Here is a 25,939-nt window from a genome sequence, read left to right on the forward strand (position 1 = left end):
TTTGAGTTATTTCTTCTTCAGTATATTTTCTTGATAATTTAGGAGCAAAATTTTTCACTATTAAAGTGCATTATCATCAGCCATTAACAACCACGAAAATAAACTGATAAAAGAATTGCTTTCATCTTTCTTGTTACACTGAAATATATTGAACCATGCCTTATATAGTTTGAATTTTTTGCTGGCCAATTATTCAAAGTGACTCAGTTAAGGTGGTTCCTTGGTAGCAAATTATATCGCCCAATTAATTTTCACTCATTTTCTAATGCAATATTAAGGGGTGGTATGTTTTTATTTTTTTATTTAATGCTTCTTGTTTGAGTCATTGGTATTATTTAGGATTGAGTTTCATGGTCTTATCTGTGTAGCTAATTGAGAATATTGTTGTTTTTAACTATTTAAAAGTCAAAGATTATTCAGGATCTAAATTAAAACTTAAGGCATAGAGCATTTTGACTGTTTGTTGTAAACATCTTAAGAACGACCGAGGGCATTAATTTGAAGCTTTCAGTGCATGTTGAACAGTGTTTGAAGGGCAAAGTGCCTCATGTTCTTTTTAGACCCCCTTAACTCTGGTCAAAATTATGAAATGGCAACTTCCTTCAAATTAGTCAATAGGTCTAATAGCTTTGTCTCTGGGAATCTAAAGCCACCCACAGCCCCTGGAGAAAAGGTTGTAAAAGATGCAATGAGCCAATAGTTGACACACAGAATTTATCTTTGGGAAAGAAGGGGAATGTTTAATCCTGAGCGTGTCAGAAGAGGTTAAGTGCATAAAGGCAAAACTTCAGGGAATGATGTGGGAGATGTTACACTAAATAGAAAAACACTGCGCATCGAGGTTTTCAAAATGGTTTATCTGCAATATTTTAAGAGTGGCCAAGGGTGTTAACTTCACACTTTCTGGATCTCCGTTGCTTCTACTACTATGGCTGCAACTGCGCCTATGACTACTTGGGACTACTTTCAAGTCTCACTACTTGCAACCTCGACTTCCTCTACTTTAGACCGGTACTGTGTCCACTAAGTAAACCCATGTTGTCAAAAGGTTATATCTTCAATATCTTTTGGATGGACTTGGATGTATAGTTTTTATGAAAAATAATCTTTTCTGTGATTATTATACTCGATCTTCAGGAGAGATTAATACTCCATTGATTGTTTCGATCCGGTCAGCGTTTTCTGGGCTTCATAGCGGATTAGAAGTTATCATCTTGGTCAGAGTATGAAGAATAACAGTGATATTTCTTTGTTTAAAAGAGAAGTCCCTTTTAATAAGTATGAGTTATAGTTTTTTTGGAGGGAGAAGGGTTGTAAATAAACAATTTAATAACATATTAGGGCCTCTTGGGGTATGACTTGTTTTCTTGTAAGGTTTGTGGTGCCGATTAGTATGTGTGATTTGTATTAATATTTATAATTTTATTTAGTCCTATACAAGGGCTAAATATATAGTCCTATATAAGAGTATTATTTTTTGTGTATTTTTGCTGCCCCCTCGGACAGTTGTTTACTTCTCAGGGTGGATATTAATGCTGATGTTGTTTTGTTGGTTTAAAAATATATGTCTTTCTATATATCGCAAAACAACCGCTTTGCAATATTGTTTCATCATTGTCTAGTGCTTATTAAATTGCCATTTAAAAGAAATTTGGCGATTACAGTTTTAAAATTTATACTATTCAGGATTAAACACTGCTATTAGGACAAATTGCCGTGCTGAAAGAACAAGTTTGAATTTGGGATCGAATTTTGAACTCGCCCCTGTTTAGATTTCTAACTCTGTTTTAGATATCATTGGAAGAAATGCCGACAATTTAGAGTTTAAACCAATTGTTCCTAACCGATTTTGGGCCATGCCCCCTCCAAGGCATTTCTAAAATCTTGATCCCTCTCCCCGTGATATTTAAATTTTGTATTAAAAATTTTACTCTTTTTCACCCGAAGGCTTAAAAGCCCATTAGGCCATTCTTTATATGCTTTTGAATGTAACATCATTCACATAATAATTTTTTTTTTTTCAAAATTAAGGCTCTAAAATAATCAGCCAAATATTTTACATCCTGCCCATAACCCACCAAAATATTGCCATGCCCAACATTACTGGGTTCTGCGGGTTCTGCGCCCTCGTAGGGAATCACTGGTTTAAGTGGAGCTCGTTCAATGTTTCTCAAACTGTGGTTCCGGTCCATTTAAAGACCACAAAACAGTTTTGGTAGCACACGAAAGTCGTCAGATATGTCCGCCATGTATACTAACATTTTTATAATTATTGAGTGCAACCTTTCTTTTTATATGTTGTATATGTTTGATATGTTGATAAATATGTATATGTATCAACAAGGCTCCTATTGTCTTTGGTTTGGCAGTATTGCTTATCCTTACCAAACCACGTATTGCTGAGAATAACTTAATATTGATAACGATATCCTTGAAATAATGAAAAAAACGGTGTGTTTGTAACTCAATGGGTTTAATTCAACCCATTTAACTGAACATCATTCATGTCAATGCCAGTCGAACTCCACCCATGCTTAGATACACCCCGTTTAACTCAACATCCATGTTAATAAACCCCTGTTCAACTCAAGTCCATTCAACCTAACTAAGTTGAACAAGGGCTGAGCTAAATGGGTTGAGTAGAACAGGGTTGAGTTAGACGTGAAAATCAATTCTAAGCGACGAAATTCTTTGTTATTTTTCGGACGTGGGCGAATTGTCATAACAGTATCAATTTAGCTAGTGCTAATTTGAGCCACTCAGATTTATTGTAAAACTTTCTGATTGGCCGAAAAACTCCGTGAGAAGATTCTGATTAGCTGAAAGCACTATGGAATTCTCAGTAGTAGTAAATCTCATATTGAGATCTAATTATTAATATTAATTTAACCAGACAAATTTATTAAAACAGTAAAAGCATGGTCCATTTTCAAATAACTTGCTTTTACAGTCAATCATTTCGATGGTTTTCATAAGTCAGCTTCGCTCATTTTTTTTTATGTTCGCAAGTGGCACTTTTTTGCCACTGAGATGTGACTTGTTGCGTTTAACCCCCTCTTGTTTGTCTCAATTTTAACCGATCTTCCTATTAGTTCTGTGTGGCATCAAAGCTCTCCCACCAATTTCGGTATTTTTCTGAAGATATTTTCTGCATTTGTGTATATTAACTGCTATTGAGTGATGGTAACACCACCGAAGATATTTTAAATGGAAGCGGATCGCTCTTTATTCATTTTATGTGCCACTCTTCTGGGTCTCTCTGAATCCACATGGTTTTACGATATTCACTTTATTATCTTGCAGCTTTCATAAAGTTTGCCTATTTTTGGCTTTCTATTCGCTGAAATGGCACCCCTCTAAGTATTGTACAACTTACGGGTCTGTCTTCATTTACGGATAGTTGTATTGTGAAAAAAAAAAAAGAAAAAAAAAGAACGAAGTGTAGACACTAAAAATTAAGGTTCACGGGTAACGAGGGGGCGCTGACTTCTCACCATCTAGTGTATATCACAGAACGCCACGTGTATTGCAGGGCTCAGCAACGCTTGGTACAGTCCCCAAAACGCTTGACATTGTTCCGCCCGTCACGCTTGACATGCCCATCTGGTGTCCATGGTTTTTTGAGAGAGAGCGGTCGCATCTAACTGTTCTGGTGGTCTATTATTGTCTCTGGGCTATGTATCTACCCCCCCCCCCCACTAACGTTTTAAAAGGTGATTGAGTGAAATAAATCAAAAGTTACTTATATCGAAGCAATTGAATCACGGCTTTTAATCAGACATAAAAAGTACCATAACAAAAGAATTATAGTCATGGGTATTATTCGGAGTTAATGCAAGTCACGGCATTCAATTTACTAAGGAACACACAAGCATACAAGGGGAATGAAACCGCAAAATAAAAAAAAGCTATCTCTAGTTTAAGATTATTTACGCCGGTAGATTTGGTAAAGAATCCAATTTCAAATTGCTTAAAAGCATAGGGATAATGATAGAATAATAATTGTGATTTAACAGTGTAGATTCGTTTGAAATTGTATGAAAAAATAGATATTAGGTACTTATTCATGACATTACTCTTTTTCGATTTCCTGTCGCCTGTCAGATGAATGGCTTATAATCGTGATAATCTTGAGTGTAAAAACAGTAATAAACCGTGTCACATATTGCTGGGTTGTGCTTACCAATTAATTTGCCGCGGTTATACAGGAGTCACCCAATCCACGAAGCTGAGAAAAATTAATTAAATTAAAATAAAAATTAATTAGAAGTATTGCTTTTAGCCGAGTTCTAGCCTACTTAATTAAGTCGTTAAAAGATGTCACTGGGAAATTGAGCTTTTGTAAAAATTACATACTTTAGTGCTATAAAAACAACTTTAGTGTTCAAAGTAGCGTACAAAGGCTGCATCCAGGATGGGGTTTGGGTATTGGACCCCCCGCCAAATGTTTATCCGACTCGTAAAAAAGTAAAAAATGCATATAAATGAATCTTTTGATGTGTTTATCCTCTCCCCTACCCCCTCGAACGAAAATTCTGGATACGGCCCTGAGCATATTAACAGCTTTCAACAATGTTTCAGTGCCCCACTAGTGCCGACAAAAAAGTAATTTTTATGCTTGAGACGGAGGGCCCGAAAACCCCTGATCAAGGATCTTTGAACATAAATGTTAGACTATTACTTTCGTGCAGATGGTTTAAGAGATCGATTAAAGATGTGGTGGGGGTTAGCTCTTTAATTCAAAATAAGCATTTCCAAGTTATAAATTTGGTAAGCCTACCCTGTTCTGTCTCACGACTTGGGGTCGAGTTGAAAGTTTTCTGGGAACTTTTTTTTTAGGTGGGAGTGACAAAGACATTTCTAATTTTTGGCAGGGCTGGGGTAGCTTTTTTGATCCTAATAAAAGGGTATACTTCAAAGTTTTTTCTTTATTATTCTTGCCATCCGACAGGCTGTGCTGCTAGTTTGAAGGTATGCTCTTCTGTAAACCCCTTGCAGGAACGACAGTGCAACTCTTCATAATGGTTTAAAGAGAATGAAAAATTGAGATATGAAACAGAGGCGCCATTTGGACCAAATCTTGGGGTGGGCATGAACTCCATCTTGCCCCCCCCCCCCGAATCACTTCGTGTCGCGTAATCATCTAGGAAATGGGCATTTGACAGAGCTCAAGAATTTTATTATGTATCTAACCTACTTTCAAAGTTTAGAATGATTAATAGCAAATAGCATAATTACCCCAAGGGTCGTCAAGTAATTATGCTCTTTGGTTAATAGGCGTGCAGTAATTTCAAATCAATTGGACAGAATGGATTATTATGGCTGGCAAAGGGCCCTTTGTGGTGGAAGCTTGGGCCCCGTGGAAAATCTGGGGTGGGCATCCCCCCCCCCCAAATGGTGCCTCTGATATGAAAGCAAAACAGAAACAAGTCGGACCATCAGGAACAGATCCGACTAAAAATCGGCGAAGACTCGCATATATCGAAGTCGGGTTTGTGTTGGTCAGTAGCAGCGTTTCCGCTGTCCCCAAATTTTTAGATTTTCGTAGAAAAAGGATTTATTCCAGGAGGGTCGATTTTCTACCACCTGTTGTATATCTCAGAACGCCAAGTATGGTGCACAATTCTGCCATGCTTGGCACGCGTCACTCGGTTTTACGTGATGTCTGAAAGTGGGCGCCCCCTCGGACTTAGGTCTCCGAATTTAGGAATCATCGTATCCCTCGATATCTTCCCGAAAATCGTATTTCGTTCTTTTTCGAAATACATTTGCTTCAAGTATCCGTGTGATCTTTGCGAGTTTGTATTTTCGCTGGTAGAAATGATTTTATTTATCCCAATCTTCTTAGAAAAGCTGGCATGTAAATCAGCTTAAGTTCTGACCCAGGGTAAAAACATGCTAAGCTATGATTCGGTGGAAAAGTTAGCTAGGTTCTACTTTAGTCCAAAAAAATGAGCTGAATTGTTGTCAAGAAAAACTAAGCCCAAACTTCAGAATTTTGTATTGATGGCACAGTGGCAGCATGTAGTAGGGGGTCAAGTTAAGTCCTGATTTGGTATTAAAAAAAAAAAAAAAAAAAAAAAAAAAAAAAAAAAAAAAAAAAAAAAAAAAAAAAAAAAATTCGAGACCTGGCGCAACAATGAGCCAAGCCCTGAGTTGGGGCAAAAATAAGTCAACTTATGCTTTAATTTCAGTGTAATGAAAACAGAAAAAAAAGTAAGTCCTTACTGGGAGCTGACCTGTTCAAAATGACCTAAAACCCAACACAGTGTAAGAACAAGTCCAGACCTGATGTAAACACGAGTAAATATTTGAGCTAGTGCCAAAAAAGTGAAATCTAGAATGCCGGATGTTGCTTCACTGCACCACGACTTGGTGCAAAAAAGAGCTAAGGCAAGACCCACTGAAAATCTCAAGTTCAAGCTACAAACTCAATAGTTCAATAAAAAAAAAAAAAAAAAAAAAAAAAAAAAAAAAAAAAAAAAAAAAAAAAAAAAAAAAAAAAAAAACAATTGCAGGCTCAGTACAAAAACAAGAAAAGCTGCAAGTAGATGCAGAACTAGTCAAGTTCAAGCTGCAGATCTACTTCATAACAAATCGATTTATTATTCGATTTTATTCGAATATAAAATCGAATCCTGCTCAAAACTCTTATTTGCTTGCTTTTGTCGTTTAGCCTTTATAGTTTTATTGTCTCACTAACTTATTTTCTCTTTTATTTTTCAGTGAGCCACATTCTAGGTTTTATGCTGCCCAAATTGTTCTTGCCTTTGAATACCTGCATTACTTAGACCTCATTTACAGGGACCTCAAACCAGAAAACTTATTAATCGATGCTCAAGGGTATCTCAAGGTAAGAACTTAAAACACACAACTTCACTCTACTCTGAGTTAACACAACCTTAGTCTTGTGGAAAGTAAATTGTTTGCCTTAATTTCATAGCAGTGCTATTATCGTTTACCTATGTTGGTAACCCTTTCTCCCCCCTCTTGATTGTTCGATCCCTAGAACCAGAAGTTAAGACTTGCTCTTAATTAAGTAAACATGAAATGCATACACGGTACTATTCCCCTAAAGGTTCATAGGCGTATAAAGGAGGGAAAGACATACGAGTCATTTAAGTACTAAACCAACTAGAAAAATAGGATGGCAAAGGATAGATGGCATCACTCATACACACACTGAAAACAGTAAATAGAAAACAGTTGAATAATTTAATAAAATAAATAGACTCCAATGAATATTGCACAGAAAGAGAGAAAAAAATAAATAACTTCTATGAAGTCAAAAATTCCCAATTTTTTTTAACAAGCTAAAAGAGTGGTACTGTAGAGCTGATTGCACCATACAGTGGCGCCATAGAGCTGATTACACCATACAATCGCACTTTAGGCATCTTATTCCGCACAATATGACTCACCATTATAGAGTTGGAGTCTGACCTTACAGATGGAGTACAAGGAATTTGAATATGATTTTTTATATTACGAAGATGATAATTATTTTGATGAGAGGTAATGGGAGGCGGAACCCTGAGGGGAATAGGAAGGTCACCATGAAGCTGAGAAATAGTAAAACAAACACTCGAAAGAATATATAGTGATTCGAGGTCAAGTAAAATTAAAGGAAGTGACATGTGACTCAAACTCTTACGTTTTTATACTGGTTTGAAATATCACACACGAACAAATCTCGTTTTAAAGGCAGGGCTTCCCTTTCCTGGTACGCTTCCCCCTACTGAACGATTAGTTTCCTGAATGGGGTTTCTACCTGCCTATCTTCATTTTAATCAAATAAATGTGACGTTTGAAAGCCGAGTTTTCATCAATAAAAATACCTAAAAACCAGACATACGGATCCTTAGGTCTACTGATAGTCCCATTTGACAGTCCAATTAGGTCTACTGATAGCTCCTGATCATTAAAGAAAAACCTGAGAGATGTACAAGAAAATACAAAATACTTGACTTAAAAAATTTCAGGATAAGACAATTAGCATCAAACCACAAAATTACTCTCTCAAACAAGAGGCTACATTTTAAATTAGCTTTAATGAAATTAATCTATGTTAATATAAGATAATCTGCTGCTCTCAGTTCCTCAGTATATACGAGGCTATCCATTGAAGAAACTTGTAACAAAATAGTTATCAAAGCTATGATACAAAATAGCTCCAATCTGTATTTATTTCTTCAATGTCTGGAAAAATAAAATATTCTTAGTGAAGGGTAGCCCACTTTTCATCACCTGGAGCACATCTTGGAGTGCCACGCGTGCCGAACATTTCTGCCATGCGTGGCATACTCTTCGGAACGCTTTGTACAGTTATGCGACGTTTGGCTCACTTTCGCCACGCTTGACACGCCACGCCTGATATATGTAGTTCCTGAAAGTTGGCAACCCCTCGATTAAACGCAAATTGTTTTGACAATCATTTTGACTTTTTCTTTCTTTTTGTTTTTGACTGTAATAACGTATATACTCTTTTTTTGTTTATCACAGCAGATACATTCGGTTTTTAAGCTTTGAATATTGTAATGAGATGCTTAAAGCCTGTTTCGTCCGTGGCGATTTATTGGTTTATTACTTTGTCTTCTTCTTCTACAACCTTAAGCAACCTTCACACTAACTACATATTTCTCTATGCTAGGTGGTTAAGTTACGTTATTTTAAGTATGATTTTTCACGATTAAACAAGTCCTTTTTATACTAGGCTAACCTATAAATCCATGAAACCATCATAATCATCGTCTTAAATCATCACAACCATCATAATCAAACTGTTCATTATTGAGAAATCTGGGTTGAATATGGAGATTCAAGCTCTGATAAAGAAAGAGCTTATTGATCGATTTCTAAAATATATTTATTGCTCATCCGAATTCTATGCAGAGCTCGAGTTTACTTTACATTGCCCATGTGATGGACAGACTTTGTTCCGAAAGATTGCATAACATAGCATAAAGTCTTAAATGATGCTAGTGTGAAAGGGCCTTTATAGTTTTGTGTGGCTTTGAAAACCAGTCAACTGTTATTCTTTTGGCACTATAAGGCTTATCTGCAACAACTTGTGTTTCAATTTATTTCGGTTACTCTGATTCTGTCTTAGGTCCCCTTTCGCTACTTAGGCTTGGCCTGTTAGTGTTCTTCTCCTATGCTCTGTTTAAATGTTCTTCCTTTTTTTCAATTCTTCTTGTTTTTGCCTTCTAAAGGGAGCTCAATCTTCTAAAGGGAGCTCAATCTATCTATCCATCTTCTAGACTCTAGAATCTAGAGGGAGCTCAATCATCTAAAGGGAGCTCAATCATCTAAAGGGAGCTCAATCTATCTATTTATTTTCTAATTAATCTATAATCTAAAGGGAGCTCAATCTATCTTCTAATCAATCTATCTTCTAAAGGGAGCTCAATCTTCTAAAGAGAACGCAATCTATGCTCCTATGCGTATGATGCTTCAGCAGATTATTTTTGAAGCTGACTATTAAAAGTAAGCACCTTATTAAAATCAAGATATGCCTATTTTGGAATCTTATATAAACATTACTCCTAAATAATAAAAAAAGAAAAAGAAAATCATGCCTACATTAGATGGTTAAGATAGGTATAGGTAACTCCCATTAAACCATTTCTTTTTTCAATAGAGTTGTTTGCATTCCGCGTGTCTAAACACAGTTGAGTTAATGGATAGTATTTAAACCATGTCAAGCCATATATGACCTACCATCGATTGATATGTTTTAGTTTGAACACCGTGATCGTTACTAGGTGTGTTTGAAACATAAATCATATTAACTGTTCCTTTTACAACTATGCTGAACATGATAGCAGAACGCTATTAATGGAATCTATCACAAACTTAATCTTATGTAAGTGTTTTAGTTGCGTGTGTTTTAATCAATGCTATGCAGAAGATGAAGATTTTTTTTCTAAAACGGTGGTCTCTGCATTGTGGGAACGAATCCCCGGTTGGGTGCATGGCAAGCAGGTAATGAGGGGGAGGGGTAAAGCTTCGTTCATTCAGCTTTTTTGAGAAACTTGTAACATGGAGTCTAAAGCAAGTTTTAAAATTTAAATATAACAATATTGGTGCGTCTGCAACACATTTTCGAGCATTAGTGGTTCGTTGAAGCTTGAGTGGCTCGTCGAAGTGGTTCGTTACTTCTGCAAGGTATATTACTTACAAATATAAAAGCCATGTTTCGAATGGTATATGATTTTCTTTGATATAATGTCCAAGTCGTGGAGGTACCGATCTTCTGGTTTTAGTTGGGGTAAACCGTCTGACGCTTATCATGTTTTTCCCCTCCAGATTTCTCCTGATACCCATTTGGAGCTGGGTTGAATCTGGGTGAGCTTACGAGTCACACTGCTGGATATAGTTGGTTTACGTCTTTGTTAGCTAATCAAATTATTCCTTATTGTGCGCAAGGAAAGGGACGCCCCGCTTTTAATAAACGTGATTGGTTCCTGTTTGAAATTTTAAACCAATAAAAAACATAAAGTTTTGAGTCACAAGTATTCTTATATTAAACTTTATTTCCCTATGGTATTACTATTATTTCTGGTTACTATTAATTTTTTTAAACGATTTATACTGAAATATTAGTATAGTTTTTACTATTCAAAGAGTATGGGTAACTTATAAAAGTTGAAACTGGCTCTAGTTGCACACAAAAAACAACAACAAACTGTCAATGCCATCTAGCGTCTGGCAACTCCTAGCATAATTAAAAGCTTTAAAAGTATTAAAAGCTTTGATTACTATTGTTAAATTTCTTTAATTAAATTTCTATTATTATATTTACGGGTCAAGTTTTATTTGCTTGAATCCTGCTTCATTGTTATTTTTACTAATATTTTTTTTTAGGTAACAGATTTTGGTTTCGCCAAGAGAGTGAAAGGTAGAACGTGGACTTTATGTGGAACTCCGGAATATTTAGCACCAGAAATCATTCTCAGCAAGGTATTCTATTTCTTCTTCTTCTAGCTTTGTAGACCAGAAGTTCTAAGATTTGCTCCAAGAGGTTTGGGCTTAACTCTGGGTTGTAGAGGGGTTTTAAGTACCAAGGACAATGAAAATGAAATCTGATTGTTTGAATTGATTAAGTGAAGACTTGTGCAACCATATATATCTAATAAAATTAGGAATTGAATTTTTAATTAAAAAGTTCTGCATGTTTAGTTACGTACTTTTGCTAGTAGTTGTTGCCAAATTTGAAAAAAAGAAACGTAGGTGAGAAATCAGTACAAATAAATATAAACATAGACATATTTATTGACCTACTCGATATAGCACTAAGAAGCACTAAAACAGAGCTGTCTACAAGATATGCACAAATTGCACAAAACACAAACTACGATTACTTTATGGTGTTAAACAGACCCGTGAAAAAGAGAACAAAAGAATGCTGATATCGCGTTGTGTGGCAGTAAATTGGTTCCGACTTGTTCTGTCTTCTCGTGAGTGTGTTCGGGAGGAGGATACATCTATATTTTGACCGTCTTAGAATGTATTGTCCAAATTTAATTATACGATTTTGGCGGCGGTTGTGGAGTGACTCAAGTCCCGGTAATTCAAGGGCCTTTTCGTTGGAAGCATAGCTTTCTCCAATCATAATTTTACAAGCACGCATTTGTATGGTATCAATATCTTGGATTAGCACGGAGCTTCACTGGATGCCTGGGCCCCAAACAGGACATGCGTGTCCTAGTACAGGTACAGTGTATCTAAAAAAATTTGGCAACAAACAAGTAATAAAAATATATTATAACATACTAAATCCCAGTATCAAATCCCAGTGTACCCAATTGTTCAGTTTGGGACGGGAGTCAGTGGCGTGACTCTGTAAGCTTAGTCAGAGTCGACCCAGCTTTAAATGGGTACCTGGAGAAATCCGGGGAAGGTAAACAGGAAAGGCGTGTGCGAAAGCACAGGATGGTTGGCCCCCAACCCCCCATTGCACTTCCTGGCTGAAGGGCCAAGAAACGGAGATCAGCACCGCCGGTAGGGACTGCAAAGTCTAACGCCGTTTCCTTTTTTTAAAACACACTAAAATATATTAAAAGCATATGGCAACAAACATCTTAAGAATGTGTAGCTTTAGTGTGGCAACAAACAGCTACTAAAACATACAAAAACACACTAAAACATATTAAAAACATATGGCAACAAACATCTTAAGAATGTATAGCTTTCCTGTGGCAACAAACAGCTACTAAAACATACCAAAAACACACTAAAACATACTGAAAAAACATGGCAACGAACAGCTTAAGAATATGTAGCTTTCCTCTGGCAACAAACAACTACTAAAAAAAATATTAAAACCACACTAAAAACATATGGTAACAAACAACTTAAGAATGTCTAGCTTTCTTGTGAAGGTGTAGTAGACTTTGAGAGCAGAGGCGTAATTTACTATGGTGCCAGAGGGGGGGGCTGCCCCTCCCCAGCCACAGTTTGCCCCCTCCCCCCTTTGACGACCATTTGACCCCTCCCCCAACTGGAATTTAGCTTCTTCAAAATATCGTCAAAACTAAGGTAAACCTGCATAATTCAAGCATAAACAGAAACGGGTTAGTTTTCTTTAGGATATCTTTACCGCCCCTGGTTTTTGTCAAAATTATGTCACTGCTTTGAACAGATAATCTGGATTTTTACTGGCGAAAAGTGTAGTCAGATGCGACTAATTAGTTCTGCTCTGCATGGATTAAGGTGGCAACATTGGCAAAAATGGGACATTGCCCTAAAAAACTTGATGATTTTGAACCTCAAGCAAATATTTAGGAAATAATGGTTTTCTGGTATGAACAGACTTAAGATGGGTCCAGGGACACAAGGACAAGACTTCTCCTTGGTACTAGGGGACCCATTCTTGTTTACGCGTCCTTGATATTTCAGGATCAGTTACTTTCCTCGCCTTTTTTCTTTGCTCATTCTATTCTTCATGGTATTAATAATTTTTGAGCTTCCTCTGCATCTTTTCATAGTATCAGGAGGATTTATTGAAAAATACCTTTTTGATATTTTCATTGAAAAAAATTGAAGAAAACGACAAACGTGTTCCCCCTAGATTCCGGAAAACACATTCTGTCCTCTCCCCCCTAAATTTTCTTGATGAGACCGATCTGGATCCCAGTTGCAGTTCGGCTATTGGTTCCGAAGAAGTGGGCTCTATTTAATTGTCTTATATGTACTAATAAAAGGGATAATGGCGCCCTCCTATGCGACCTCTTTGGTTTCCTCCTATGCGACCTCCTAAGTCTCCTTTTAGGAAGGGTATATCTCCTTATGCATGAATTAAGACCAGATGAAACATGTCTCCCGCGATTTGTGGAAACATTTTTTTTAGGTGCGCGTACCGGGTAGGTTACCTAATATGTTAAAAAGCAACCCTTATAGTTTCCTACTACTCAGAGTCTAAAAATGCCTTCATTTAGTTCTCACTGGTCACATTTTTATTTTGTTGTATTTTATTATTTTATTCTATATTATATTTTATTTTAATTCATTTATATGTATATATTTGTTTATATTTATTTATGAATATATTATATATATTTAATGTATTTATTTATGTTTATTTCATTTAATAATATTTTATTTTAGGGTTATAATAAAGCTGTTGATTGGTGGGCATTAGGAGTCTTAGTCTATGAAATGGCAGCAGGATATCCACCTTTTTTCGCAGACCAGCCGATTCAAATCTATGAGAAAATCGTCTCTGGAAAGGTAAGTCTTCTTCGTCTTCTTGTTTGAGTTGGTAAAAATTGGCTTTGGTTAGTCATAAAAAATTTTGTAACTCGGATTTTGTAAGTCGTAAGAAATTGGTAAACGTAACAAACCGCATATAAACGGGTTTTTGGTGCATTTTTTTTTTAGTTTTTTGTATCCCACCTCCTGTCGGGAAAAATCCTGGACACGCCCTTGCCTGACTTTAATGCAATTTTCTAAGCACCATAGTAACTGGGAAGGATTAGAGAAAGGAACTTGAGGACACCTTTCCAGGTCATATTTTTCCAAGAGAATGAAATTTTCTCATATAGAAATTTACTTCATTTTAGGTTAAAGCTGTGGAATAAAGAAAATCGTCCTCCTAGCTCCAGTGCTTTGAGTATCAAGTGCATGACCCTTTGCTGTGAGCCCATGAGCCTGATTTATGAAGTTTTCTAGAATTTGATAGAATGTGTTTTAAATATTAAAATGACTTATAATCCTACTCAAATCTCTGGAATTTGTGTTTTCAAAACCTAGATTAAAATTGACTCTCTAAACTCAGTGTGTGTGACTCAGCTGGAGAAAATAAACAGGAAGGGTGTGTGAAAGCATTGGATGACTGGCCCGCAACCCCTTAGTGCACCTTCTGGCTAAGAGGGCCGTGAATTAGAGATCAGTACCGTCGGCCTGGACTTAATAGTTGTTTTTCTTGCTCAAGCGCTCTGAGTTTTTACTGTGAGCTTTTCCTATGAGCCTGACTCATGATGAGCCTGATTCCTATGAGCCTGACTCATGATGTTTTCTAGAATTTGATAAAATGGGTTGTAAATATTAATCTGGCTTATAATTTTGCTCAAATCCCTAGAATTTCAAAAGAAAAAAACTTGACTCAAACTAATATGAAGGAAACACATATTTTATCCAAATTTTTTCAAAGACTAAGAAAGCTTTGGTGTTGCTTCTATGCAATTTTCTAAGTCTTAGAAATGGACAATGAGAAGAGACAGTATAGAGGCTTGAAAAAAGCATTCTGGAGTAAAATTTAGAGTCTTAATACACTTCTGTAAGAATTATAAGAAGTTATTTACAATCCATGATGGCCTATCATCTGGGCTATTATCCAATCCAGATGGCCTATTATCAAAAAGCCCATCATGTGGAATTTTACCACGTTTTGATGTTTTACCCCTTGATGTTGTACTACGTTGTCATCACAAATAAATACAAAGTAGAAACAATAGGGAAAATCTTTTCAAGACAGTGAAAATCAATTCTGTGAATATTTCGGCCCTATGTCCAAGGGCCGTCTTCAGCACAATACGAGAACAAGAGAGAAAGTATGTATATATAAATAAACTTAAATTAAATTGCGAGAACTAAAACTAAATAATGTTTTCTAAAAACTTTTTTTTAAAAACAGCCCTGGCATCCTTACTTCAACGAAGTTCAACCAGAACTGGTTGAAACATATTTTCTCTCTTGTTCTCGTATTGTGCTGAAGACGGCCCTTGGACATAGGGCCGAAATATTCACAGAATTGATTTTCACTGTCTTGAAAAGATTTTCCCTATTGTTTCTACTTTGTATTTGTTTGTGATGGAAAGGCAGTGTGGTCTTCGTCGCTATTTACGTTGTCATCGGAATGGACAGCCTCACTCACCTTGATAGTATCACTAGTGAAGATCGTGGATGCAGAGTAGATACTAAAAGTAGAATAGCCAAGGCTCAGGGTGTTTTTTTCACAGCTGAGAAAAGTTCGGAAGAATTGAAACATAAGTCTGAGAACCAAGATTAGAAAATTGGGACTTCCATTGACGACAGTGATCAAGTATAGTTCTGAAGTGTAGGCTCTCCGAGAGACGGGGGAGAATTTGCTAGAGGTTTTCCAATTGAATTGCCCACATATTGTTTTGGGTACCTGATTGATTGACCGTATTTCAAACAGTGGAATGTACAAAAAATGCGTTCAATCCCCCTTTTTATTGCTATAATGAGAGAAGGGTTGAGATGGCGAGGATACGCTCTGTGAGTGAAAGATGACAGACTGCCAAAGATCGTCCTTGTGGGCCAACCATCTAGGGCTACAGGGAAAGCATTTCATCCCCAAATGGGGTGGGAGGATATCGTAAGGGAAGATTTAAGGGAAATTGGAACTGCTTGGGTAGATGTGACGAGGAAGGCCTTGAATGGATTGGGGCTGAGGAGGAGTGTGTAGCTGTGTTGGCCTCAGGTGACTCGGGGGAACAAGGAGTTGTTAGCAGTAGTAGTAACATCAGAAGTGCATATACTGATCAGATTTAGAAGTAATCGAGTATTCAAAAGTGGTTGGAAAATGGTTCACACTTCAACAAACTTATGTGACAAGTACAAACACGCTTAACAAGTGTGTTTGAACAAATATGTACAAACAAGTACATACAATGGTACACTGAGGAAAACAAGTTAAAAAAGGGAAGGTTGACTTTAGAAGAGTTAACTAGAAATAGGCGACTCTGTGAAGCGAAAAGAGCTGGAATCAAAAATGTAAACCCCCTGTTAGTGGAAACCATTTGCAAAATCACTGTAGCACGGAATAATCTCTAATTTTAATGATAAATCTTCAGTGTTGACAACCCTGATCAATATTATGCCAATGGCGTTGACATTTCTTTTTAGAATATTCGTTGCGTTATATATATCTACTTATCTCACAATTGTTCTGTTGAAGAAACACTATCTGTATCGGATGAAAGGTATTCAGCTGCTTCAAAACTTTTAGAAATATTATCTTCGTCTAAGGGTGTTCTACCAATCCTGTCTAAGGAATCTAATTTTGCACCATATGAGACGAGTAGTTGACAGACATGAAGGGTGGTGACCCTAGCAGCTTAATGTAAAACTATACAATTCTCACAATGGTTAAGATTCTGCTTTGCTCCTTTTTTGAGAAGGTATTTAAGTATTTCAATATTATTAAATTGTTCAGTTTCTGACAAGGGTGCCCGTCGAAACAAATCTACAGGCTCTATATCTGGATCGTTTGAGATAAGTTCTGTTCATCTCGTCGTGACTATGTCGAAGGATCGCTTTCTGTATCTGATGAAAGGTATTCAGCTGCAGTAAAACTTTTAGAAATATTAGCTTCACCTAAGGGCGTTCTACACATCTTATTTAAGGAATCTAATTTTGCACCATACGAGATGAGTAACTGACAGACATGAGGGGTAGTAACCCTAGCACCATAATGTAAATCTGTACAACGCTTGCAATCATTAAGATTCTGCTTTGTTCCTTTTTTGAGAAGGTATTTAACTATGTCAACATCATTAAATTGTGCAGCTTCTTGCAAGGGCGTCCGTCAGAATAAATCTACAGGCTCTATATCTGGATCCTGTGAGATAAGTTCTATTCATCTCGTCGTGACTATGTTGAAGAATCGCTTTCTGTATCAGATGAAAGATATTCAGCTGCAGCGAAACTTTTAGAAATATTAGCTTCATTTAAGGGCGTTCTACCCATGCTGTTTAAGGGGTCTAATTTAGCACCATACGAGATAAGTATCTGACAGACCTGAAGGGCATCAACTCGAGCAGCGTAGTGTAAAGCTGTACAACGCTCACAATCTTTAAGATTTGGATTTGCTTTTCTATTGAGAAGATATTTAACTATATCAACATTATTAAATTGTGCAGCTTCGTGCAAGGGTGTCCGTTGGAACGAATCTACAGGCTGTATATCTGCATCTCTTGAAATAAGTAGCCTACAAATTTCAAGGCTACCAGTTTTAGCAGCAATGTGTAAAGCGGTCACATCGTGATTATCCTTAGCATTTGGATCTCCTCCATTATCTAGAATAAATTTTACTACGTCAACATATTTACAACACGTGGCTCTATGTAATGGTGTCCGTTTACGTGAATCTAAAGCGTTAATTTTTGCACCGTATAAGAGAAGCAGCTGACAGATTTCAAGGTTACCTTTCCCAGCAGCATAATGTAGAGCTGTCCCATGAGGACCATCCTCAACATTCGGATTTTCTCCTCTTTTTAGAAGATGTATAACCTCACTGAATTGGTTGTTGAATACAGCTTTATGCAAAGAAGGTTCTGAATGATTTGCCCCCGCTTTGGAAGGAACTAACTTTATATTGTTCTGGTTCAACATTCAATTAGTTATTTTACCTTCTGAAGCCCTGAGTAATATATTATCCTTAAAAGTTTGGTAATTCTTCATTGGTATTTTATTTTTCTTATAAACATTAAACGAAGGATTGATCACATCAGAGATTTTCTTCAAAACTAGGTGAATATATTTATGCAATTTTAAGATTCATTGTTTGGTTCAAAGGTTCACAATTTACCTGCAATGTGTGACCTGACAAGTTTTATCCTGGAATTGTTGGCTGAGCACATCGTTGATTTTTGACGTCATTTCAGTCTTAAAATAAATCGTTTAAAATTGCTGAAACGAACTTGACTCAAAATGACGTCATGTCACCAACGAAAGCCCATGCCACCAACCGTAACAAGTAGAAAGAAGCAGCAGAAAGGTTGTGATGTGAACGTGAAAAGTCATTCACGTTTGATCAGAGCTTTAATTCTAGTTCGCTTCTGATGATGGACAAAGTTTGAATGGTATTACTAAACGTTACTTAAAATTGTCGTTTTTGCTGCAACATTGACGTTTTTGCTGTAAAACTGACGGTTTTTCGGCAAACTGTCGTTTTGTTGCAAAATTGACGTTTTTGCGGCAAAATTGTCGCTTTGGCTGCAAAACTGTCGTTTTTGCTGTAACATTGACGTTTTTGCTATCGTGCAGTTTAACATAATAATCAGTTTCTTCACTTCTAATACGATAATAAGTAATAATAAAAAGAAAAAAAATGAAAAAGAGAAACTAAACAACTCAACAATAAACCAGACTTTCTACAGTATCATTTACATATAGCACCCATACCCCCCTTTCCACCACTCTATTTACCCGAAGCCTAAATCTATCCTCCCTCACACTCCACTTCCACCACCGTTTCAGCCTACTACATTCTAGCATACCAGACCATTCATATCAATCTTCAAAATAGCCATCTCCCCTCTCTCTCTCAGGAAAAATCAAATGACTCATCTTTTAATAAGTACTATTTTTTAAATATGACTACAAATTTACTCTTTTTAGTAAACGATGAAAATACGACTATTTACTGATGTAATACCTGCCACCTTGATGAACTACCAAACAATATATCAGACAAAACAATAAATTAAAATCTACCTAATCCCACCCTTTTCTGCATAAGTAATGAAACAAGACAAGTCACTTAGCATAAATTCAAGATATTAATGTCCTATTTCATGCCATTTAGAGACACCGTCTCTGTATAAATCCTTATTTCAGTAGATCATTAGGCACTTAAAACGCAGGACGTTTTTATGCAAATATACAGTGTTGATTTGGTTTGTGATTTACTGTTTTTGAATATGCATAGCTGACTCAGTATCTATAGTATAAATAACCAGAGCCATTCCTAGGAGGGGCAACTAGGGCAGTCGCACCGGGCTCCGTGGGTTGGGGGTGGGCGTGTCTGGGAAATTGCCCATTTTGATCCATTCTTCACTTTAAGTCGTTTTTTTTGCTTCTATTTAAGTCAGGGGGGACTGTAATTAATTTTTACTCGGGTGCCACCAACCCTAGGAACGACCCCGTAAATAACCATCCAGTTCAGAGATGGTATAGTCGACACGAAATATTTGATGGCCTTCTAATTTCTTTCGCAAAACAACTTTGGTTTCATCTTATTTTGTTCGCTGTTAAAAATAAATCCATTGGTGCATTGGACCTCTTGGACCTCTAGGTATTTGTTACGTCATTCATATGAAAAATCTTTATAAAAAATTAAGGCCCTAAAAGATTTTTCCCAAAGTCGTGACCTGTCTAGATAGATTTAACATTGGAAAATGGTTTGATGCCAATTTTCAGAAATAAATTATAGTCAGTTTTTGACAATTATTGTTTTTACATTGAAAGAAAAAAAAAATTTGGAAAAGCCAATACATAATTAAAATACACAAACACTGAATATAATAAATAGTGCCAATGACAAATTGTGATTAATAATTGGGTGGTTAAAAATGAAAAAAGAAATTGTGAAGAAGAAAAAACAAGGATGATTCTAGCTAGTGAAAAAAGAAAGGTAAACATGCAGGTATTTCGGTCGAGATCTCTTCTCGACCAGTCTCAGTGCACAAAAGTAAATAAAGAGTAAAAAAATATTCAGTTAAAAGTCACAAGGACAAAATGAAAAACCTTCAAAACAAACAATAAATTAGAAGAAATCAATTTTTCATTTTGTTTTGCATAGTCAGCGTTGTCTTAAAAACTACTTAAATAATATAATACGATTAAAAATAATCAATAGTATATAAATAATAACAAAGAAAACAATAATCAAAATGAAGCGTTGGAGGGCGTGTAGCTTGAAGAACATCCAACAGAGATATAGAGAGAACCAAGTGGTCTGTAGCAAAACTATTAAATTGAACTTGTTTGAGTTTTCTCTAACCTCCTTATAAATATAAAAATAATTTACTCCCACAATCAATATTTAAATTGGAACCTCAATATATCAAATTCCTTGATATATAATTTTTTTTTCAGTTCCCCTTGGTTGCTTTTCCAGATGTCAAATTCTCTCTATATATCGAAGTAATTATGGTATAAACCTTAGTGTAACAAAAATTTGTGGCTTTTACACATGTCAAATCACCTCTACATATCGAAGTAATTATGGTAAAAATTTTGGTATACCGAAATTTGGGTGGCTTTTACACCTGTCAAATCTCTACTGCATATCGAAGTACGGTAAAATCTTTGTATGGTAATGGGGTGAAATTTGATGCTTTTACACCTGTCAAACCACCTCTATGTATCAAATTATGGTAAAATCTATTTATGGTAATGGGGTGAAATTTGATGCTTTTACACCTGTCAAACCACCTCTATATATCGAATTATGGTAAAATCTATGTATGGTAATATGTAACTTTTGGTGGCTTTTATACCTGTCAAATCACCTGTACATATCGAAATATGGTAAAATCTCTGTATGGTAATGTGGTAAAATTTGGTGGCTTTTACACCTGTCAAACCACCTCTATATATCGAATTATGGTAAAATCTGTGTATGGTAATGGGGTGAAATTTGATGCTTTTACACCTGTCAAACCACCCCTATATATCGAATTATGGTAAAATCTATGTATGGTAATGTGGTAAAATTTGGTGGCTTTTACACCTGTCAAATCACCACTACATGTCGAAATAATTATTGTAAAATCTCAGTATAACGGAATTTGGTGGCTTTTATACCTGTCACATCAAGTCTATATATCGAAGTACTTATGGTAAAAACCTCAGTACAACAAAATTTGGTGGCTTTTCCAGCTGCCACATTACCTCTAGATATCGAATTAATTATATTAAAACCTCAGTATTACGAAATTTGGTGGCTTTTACAACTTTCACATAATCTCTAGATATCAAACTAGTTATGGTAGAACCTCAGTATGACGGAATTTGGTTGCTTTTATACATGCCACATCACTATCGAAGTACTTCTGATAAAAACCTCAGTATGACGAAATTTTGTGATTTTTACAACTGTAATATCATCTCTACATATCGAAGTAATTATCGCAAAATCTCAGTATTATGGAATTTGCTGGCTTTTATACCTATCACATCACCTCTTTTTATCGAATTAATTATGGTAAAACCTTTGTATGACGAAATTTGTTGGCTTTTACAACTGTTACATCATCTCTAGATATCAAATTAGTTATGGTAGAACCTCAGTATGACGGAATTTGGTGGCTTTTATACCTGTCAAATTACGTCTGCGTCGAATTACAGTAAAATCTCTGTTTGGTAATATTGTAAAATTTCACCTCTACCTATCAAAGTAATTATGACAAAAACCTCAATATGACGAAACCTGGTGGCTTTCACACTTGTCACATCACCTCTATATATTGAATTAATTGTGGTAAAACCTCAGTATGACGAAATTTGGTGGCCTTTACAACTGTCACATCACCTCTAGATATCGAATTAACTATAGTAAAACCTCACTATGACGAAATTTGGTGGCTTTTGCACCTGTCAAATTGCCTCTACATATCGAAGTAATTATACCTCAGATTGACGAAATTTGGTGGCTTTTACAACTCTCACATCACCTCTACATATCGAAGTAATTATGGCAAAATCTCAGTATAACGGAATTTCGTGGCTTTTATACCCGACACATCACCTCTACATATCAAAGTTATTATGGTAAAATGTCAGTATTACGGAATTTCGTGGCTTTTATACCTGACACATCACCTATACATATCAAAGTTATTATGGTAAAAACCTCAGTATGACGAAATTTGGTGGCTTTTACACCTGTCACATCACCTCTACGTATCGAAGTAATTATGGTAAAAACCTCAGTATGACGAAATTTGGTGGCTTGTACATCTATCAGGTCACCTCTAAATATTGAAGTAATTGTGGCAAAATCTCAGTATAACAGAATTTGGTGGCTTTTATACCTGACACATCACCTCTACATATCGAGGTAATTATGGTAAAAAACTCAATATGCCGAAATTTGACGGGTTTTACAAATGTCACATCACCTCTAGATGTCAAATTAGTTATGGTAAAACACCAGTATGCCGAAATTTGGTGGCTTTTACAACTGTCACATCACCTCTTCATATCGAAGTAATTATGGCAAAATCTCAGCATAACGGAATTTGATGGCTTTTATACCTGTCACATCACCTCTACGTATCGAAGTAATTATGGTAAAAACCTCAGTATGACGAAATTTGGTGGCTTGTACATCTATCACGTCACCTCTAAATATTGAAGTAATTGTGGCAAAATCTCAGTATAACAGAATTTGGTGGCTTTTATATCTGACACATTACCTCTACATATCGAGGTAATTATGGTAAAAAACTCAATATGCCGAAATTTGATGGGTTTTACAACTGTCACATCACCTCTTCATATCGAAGTAATTGTGGCAAAATCTCAGTATAACGGAATTTGGTGGCTGTTATACCTGTCACGTCACCTCTAAATATCGAAGTAATTATGGCAAAATCTCAGTATAACAGAATTTGGTGGCTTTTATTTCTGACGCATCACCTCTACATATCGAGGTAATTATGGTAAAAACCACAATATGCCGAACTTTGATGGGTTTTACAAATGTCACATCACCTCTAGATGTCAAATTAGTTATGGTAAAACCCCAGTATGCCGAAATTTGGTGGCTTTTACAACTGTCACATCACCTCTTCATATCGAAGTAATTGTGGCAAAATCTCAGTATAACGGAATTTGGTGGCTGTTATACCTGTCACGTCACCTCTAAATATCGAAGTAATTATGGCAAAATCTCAGTATAACAGAATTTGGTGGCTTTTATTTCTGACGCATCACCTCGACATATCGAGGTAATTATGGTAAAAACCACAATATGCCGAACTTTGATGGGTTTTACAAATGTCACATCACCTCTAGATGTCAAATTAGTTATGGTAAAACCCCAGTATGCCGAAATTTGGTTGCTTTTACAACTGTCACTTCACCTCTTCATATCGAAGTAATTGTGGCAAAACCTCGGTATAACGGAATTTGGTGGCTTTTATACCTGCCACATCACCTCTACATATCAAAGTAATTATGGTAAAAACCTCGGTATGGCGAAATTTAGTAGGTTTTACAACTGTGACATCACCTCTAGATATCGAATTTATTATGGTAAAACCTCAGTATGACGAAATTTGGTGGCCTTTACACATGTCAAATTACCTCTACTTATTGAATTATGTTAAAATTTCTGTATGGTACTATGGTAAAATTTAGTGGCTTTTAAACCTGTCACATCACCTCTACATATCAAAGTATTTATGGCAGAAACTTCAGTATGATGACGAAACTTGGTGGGCTTTACACCTGTCAAATCACCTCTTCGGTGTCGAATTATAGTAAGATCTTTGTATGGTAATATGGTAAAATTTGCTTTACACTTGTCACATCACCTCTGCATATTAAAGTAATCAAGGTAAAAATCACAGAAAACTAAATTTGGTGGCTTTTACACATATCAAATCGCTTATTTTTATCAAAGTTTTGAATGAGAACCTCTATGTCTAAGCAATTTCTTTAAAAGTTGACATTCATCGATGATTCGGTAATTGAATCGATCTCTGTATTGGACATGACTAGAAGTCACTTTAACGCGTAGATAAACAACCAAAGCATATGACCGGATAAGCGTAATTTTATTGCAGATTATAGGGGCTAGTCGAATGAGCAATTCCTTTGACGCTGAAACGCAATCCTGGAGGTTGGCTGTTTAACTGCCGGAGCCCCTGAATAGTTTTACTAATGTCAGGTAGTTTTATTAAACACTCGGTATAGCATGTATAAGATTAGCATAAAATAGTTTGATATTTCTTGCGAGGTTGCCAAAGCAAATGCTTTAAGTGGGGAGGGGGAGAAAGATGGATATTTCGGTCTGAGGTGCTGTTAATCCGCCAGGGCTACAGAGGATGCAGAGGTGGTTTTAGGGGAGGAGGCACCTGCTCCGGGCTCAGAAATTTAGGGCGCAAAATCCGGTTTTTTATTCTTACCAATGCAGCCAAATTGAACGATGTTAGCCATAGCCATTACGTTCTTTCTTAGGTTTTTAGTTTTGTAAGGTTTTAGCCATAGCTTAAAGTGGGCGTTCTTGCGTCTGGAATACAGTCACGTCCTACACTCAATTTTGTTTCTAATTTTTGAATTTTACAGGTTCGTTTCCCGTCCCATTTTAGTTCTGAGTTAAAAGATCTATTAAGAAACCTTCTTCAAGTTGATTTAACAAAGAGGTATGGCAATCTGAAGAACGGTGTCAACGATATCAAAAATAGTAGGTGGTTCGCTTCTACCGATTGGATTGCTGTCTACCAAAGAAAGGTAGTTTTACTTGTATTTTTTATATTCAAGAGTAAAATCCGTTTTACCAATTCGATTGCTGTCTACCAAAAAAGAAGATAATTTTCATGGTATTTTTAATATTTAGCGGTAATATTCGTTCTACTGATTGGATTTCTGTCTACCAAAGAAAGGTAATTTTCATCGTGTTATTATATTTAACGATAAAATCCGTTTTACCGATTGATTGTTATGCAAATTTTGATATTTACCAATTCTGGGGTAATTTTGTTTCGAATTTCTCTGTATTTTGAACTTTTAAACCTTTCAAGCCGCAATCGAAGCAAACCAAAACGATTCTTGGGTACGAATCAAAAAGCATCCAAAGCTTCTGTCAATAGCGCTGTTTCGTTTTTTTCTTGCAAAACTGAGTTATGTATCACCTCTATAATGTGAACTTTTTGTCTGTTTTTTTGTTCATTCGTTGTTTTTTTTCTATTTTTTAATTAACATTCTTGCAGATATTCCCTTGTTTGTATATTACTATTCACATTCAGGAAAAGTGTAAAAATTGAAAAAAGATGACTTAGTCGGGTCCCGGAAAATCTTGTCCATTTAACTCTCATTATATATTTGAAGTACCAGGGAGAATAAAAATGAAATCGAATTTCTTGAATTGTTTAGCGATAATTTAGACAATCATTTATATATTAAAAAGTTAAATTGGGAATTTATTTTTTAATGACAAAGATCTGCATATACAGCTTTGTAGTTTTGGTAGTAGCGATCGTTCAATTTAAAAAAAAGAAACGAGGGTAAAAATCACCAAAAATGAGCTTATGACATCAAGAAACTCATGACGTCAACTTAAGACATCAAACAACTTATGACGTCAACTTATGGCATCAAGTTGTGACGTCAAGCAACTTATGAGATCAAGGAACTTACGACATCAACTTGTGACATCAAGCAACTTATGAGATCAAGGAACTTACTACATCAACTTGTGACATCAAGCAACTTATGACATCAACTTAGGACATCAAGCAACTTATGACATCAACTTATGACATCAAGCAACGTATGACATCAAATTATGGCATCTAGCAGTTTAACTTTCCTTTGAAGGTGTAGTTGTCTTTGGGAATCGTCATATTGGTTTTGTTTTAATTTTTACAGACAAAATTGTCAAATTTCGCTAATTAAGCTTCGCTTATTTATCTTCATGACTCAAAATGTTTAGAGTCGGTTTGTGTTGCTGTCGGTGTAT

The 25,939-nt window shown here is 35.9% G+C and overlaps 1 protein-coding gene across 9 annotated transcripts in view; it reads left to right on the top strand.

The window, feature by feature from the left end:
- LOC136040857 (cAMP-dependent protein kinase catalytic subunit 1) overlaps window positions 1-25,939 on the top strand; it is a 324,235-nt gene that overhangs the window by 288,467 nt on the left and 9,829 nt on the right. For all 9 annotated transcript variants that reach the window (XM_065725234.1, XM_065725236.1, XM_065725235.1 and 6 more), the window contains 4 exons: window positions 6,727-6,853; window positions 10,867-10,962; window positions 13,609-13,731; window positions 24,547-24,711. In XM_065725234.1, the coding sequence (XP_065581306.1) occupies window positions 6,727-6,853; window positions 10,867-10,962; window positions 13,609-13,731; window positions 24,547-24,711 (511 nt within the window). The remainder of the gene's footprint in view (window positions 1-6,726; window positions 6,854-10,866; window positions 10,963-13,608; window positions 13,732-24,546; window positions 24,712-25,939) is intronic.

The sequence above is a fragment of the Artemia franciscana genome, chromosome 21 (assembly GCF_032884065.1).
Source record: "Artemia franciscana chromosome 21, ASM3288406v1, whole genome shotgun sequence".
Taxonomy (NCBI): Eukaryota; Metazoa; Arthropoda; class Branchiopoda; order Anostraca; family Artemiidae; genus Artemia; species Artemia franciscana.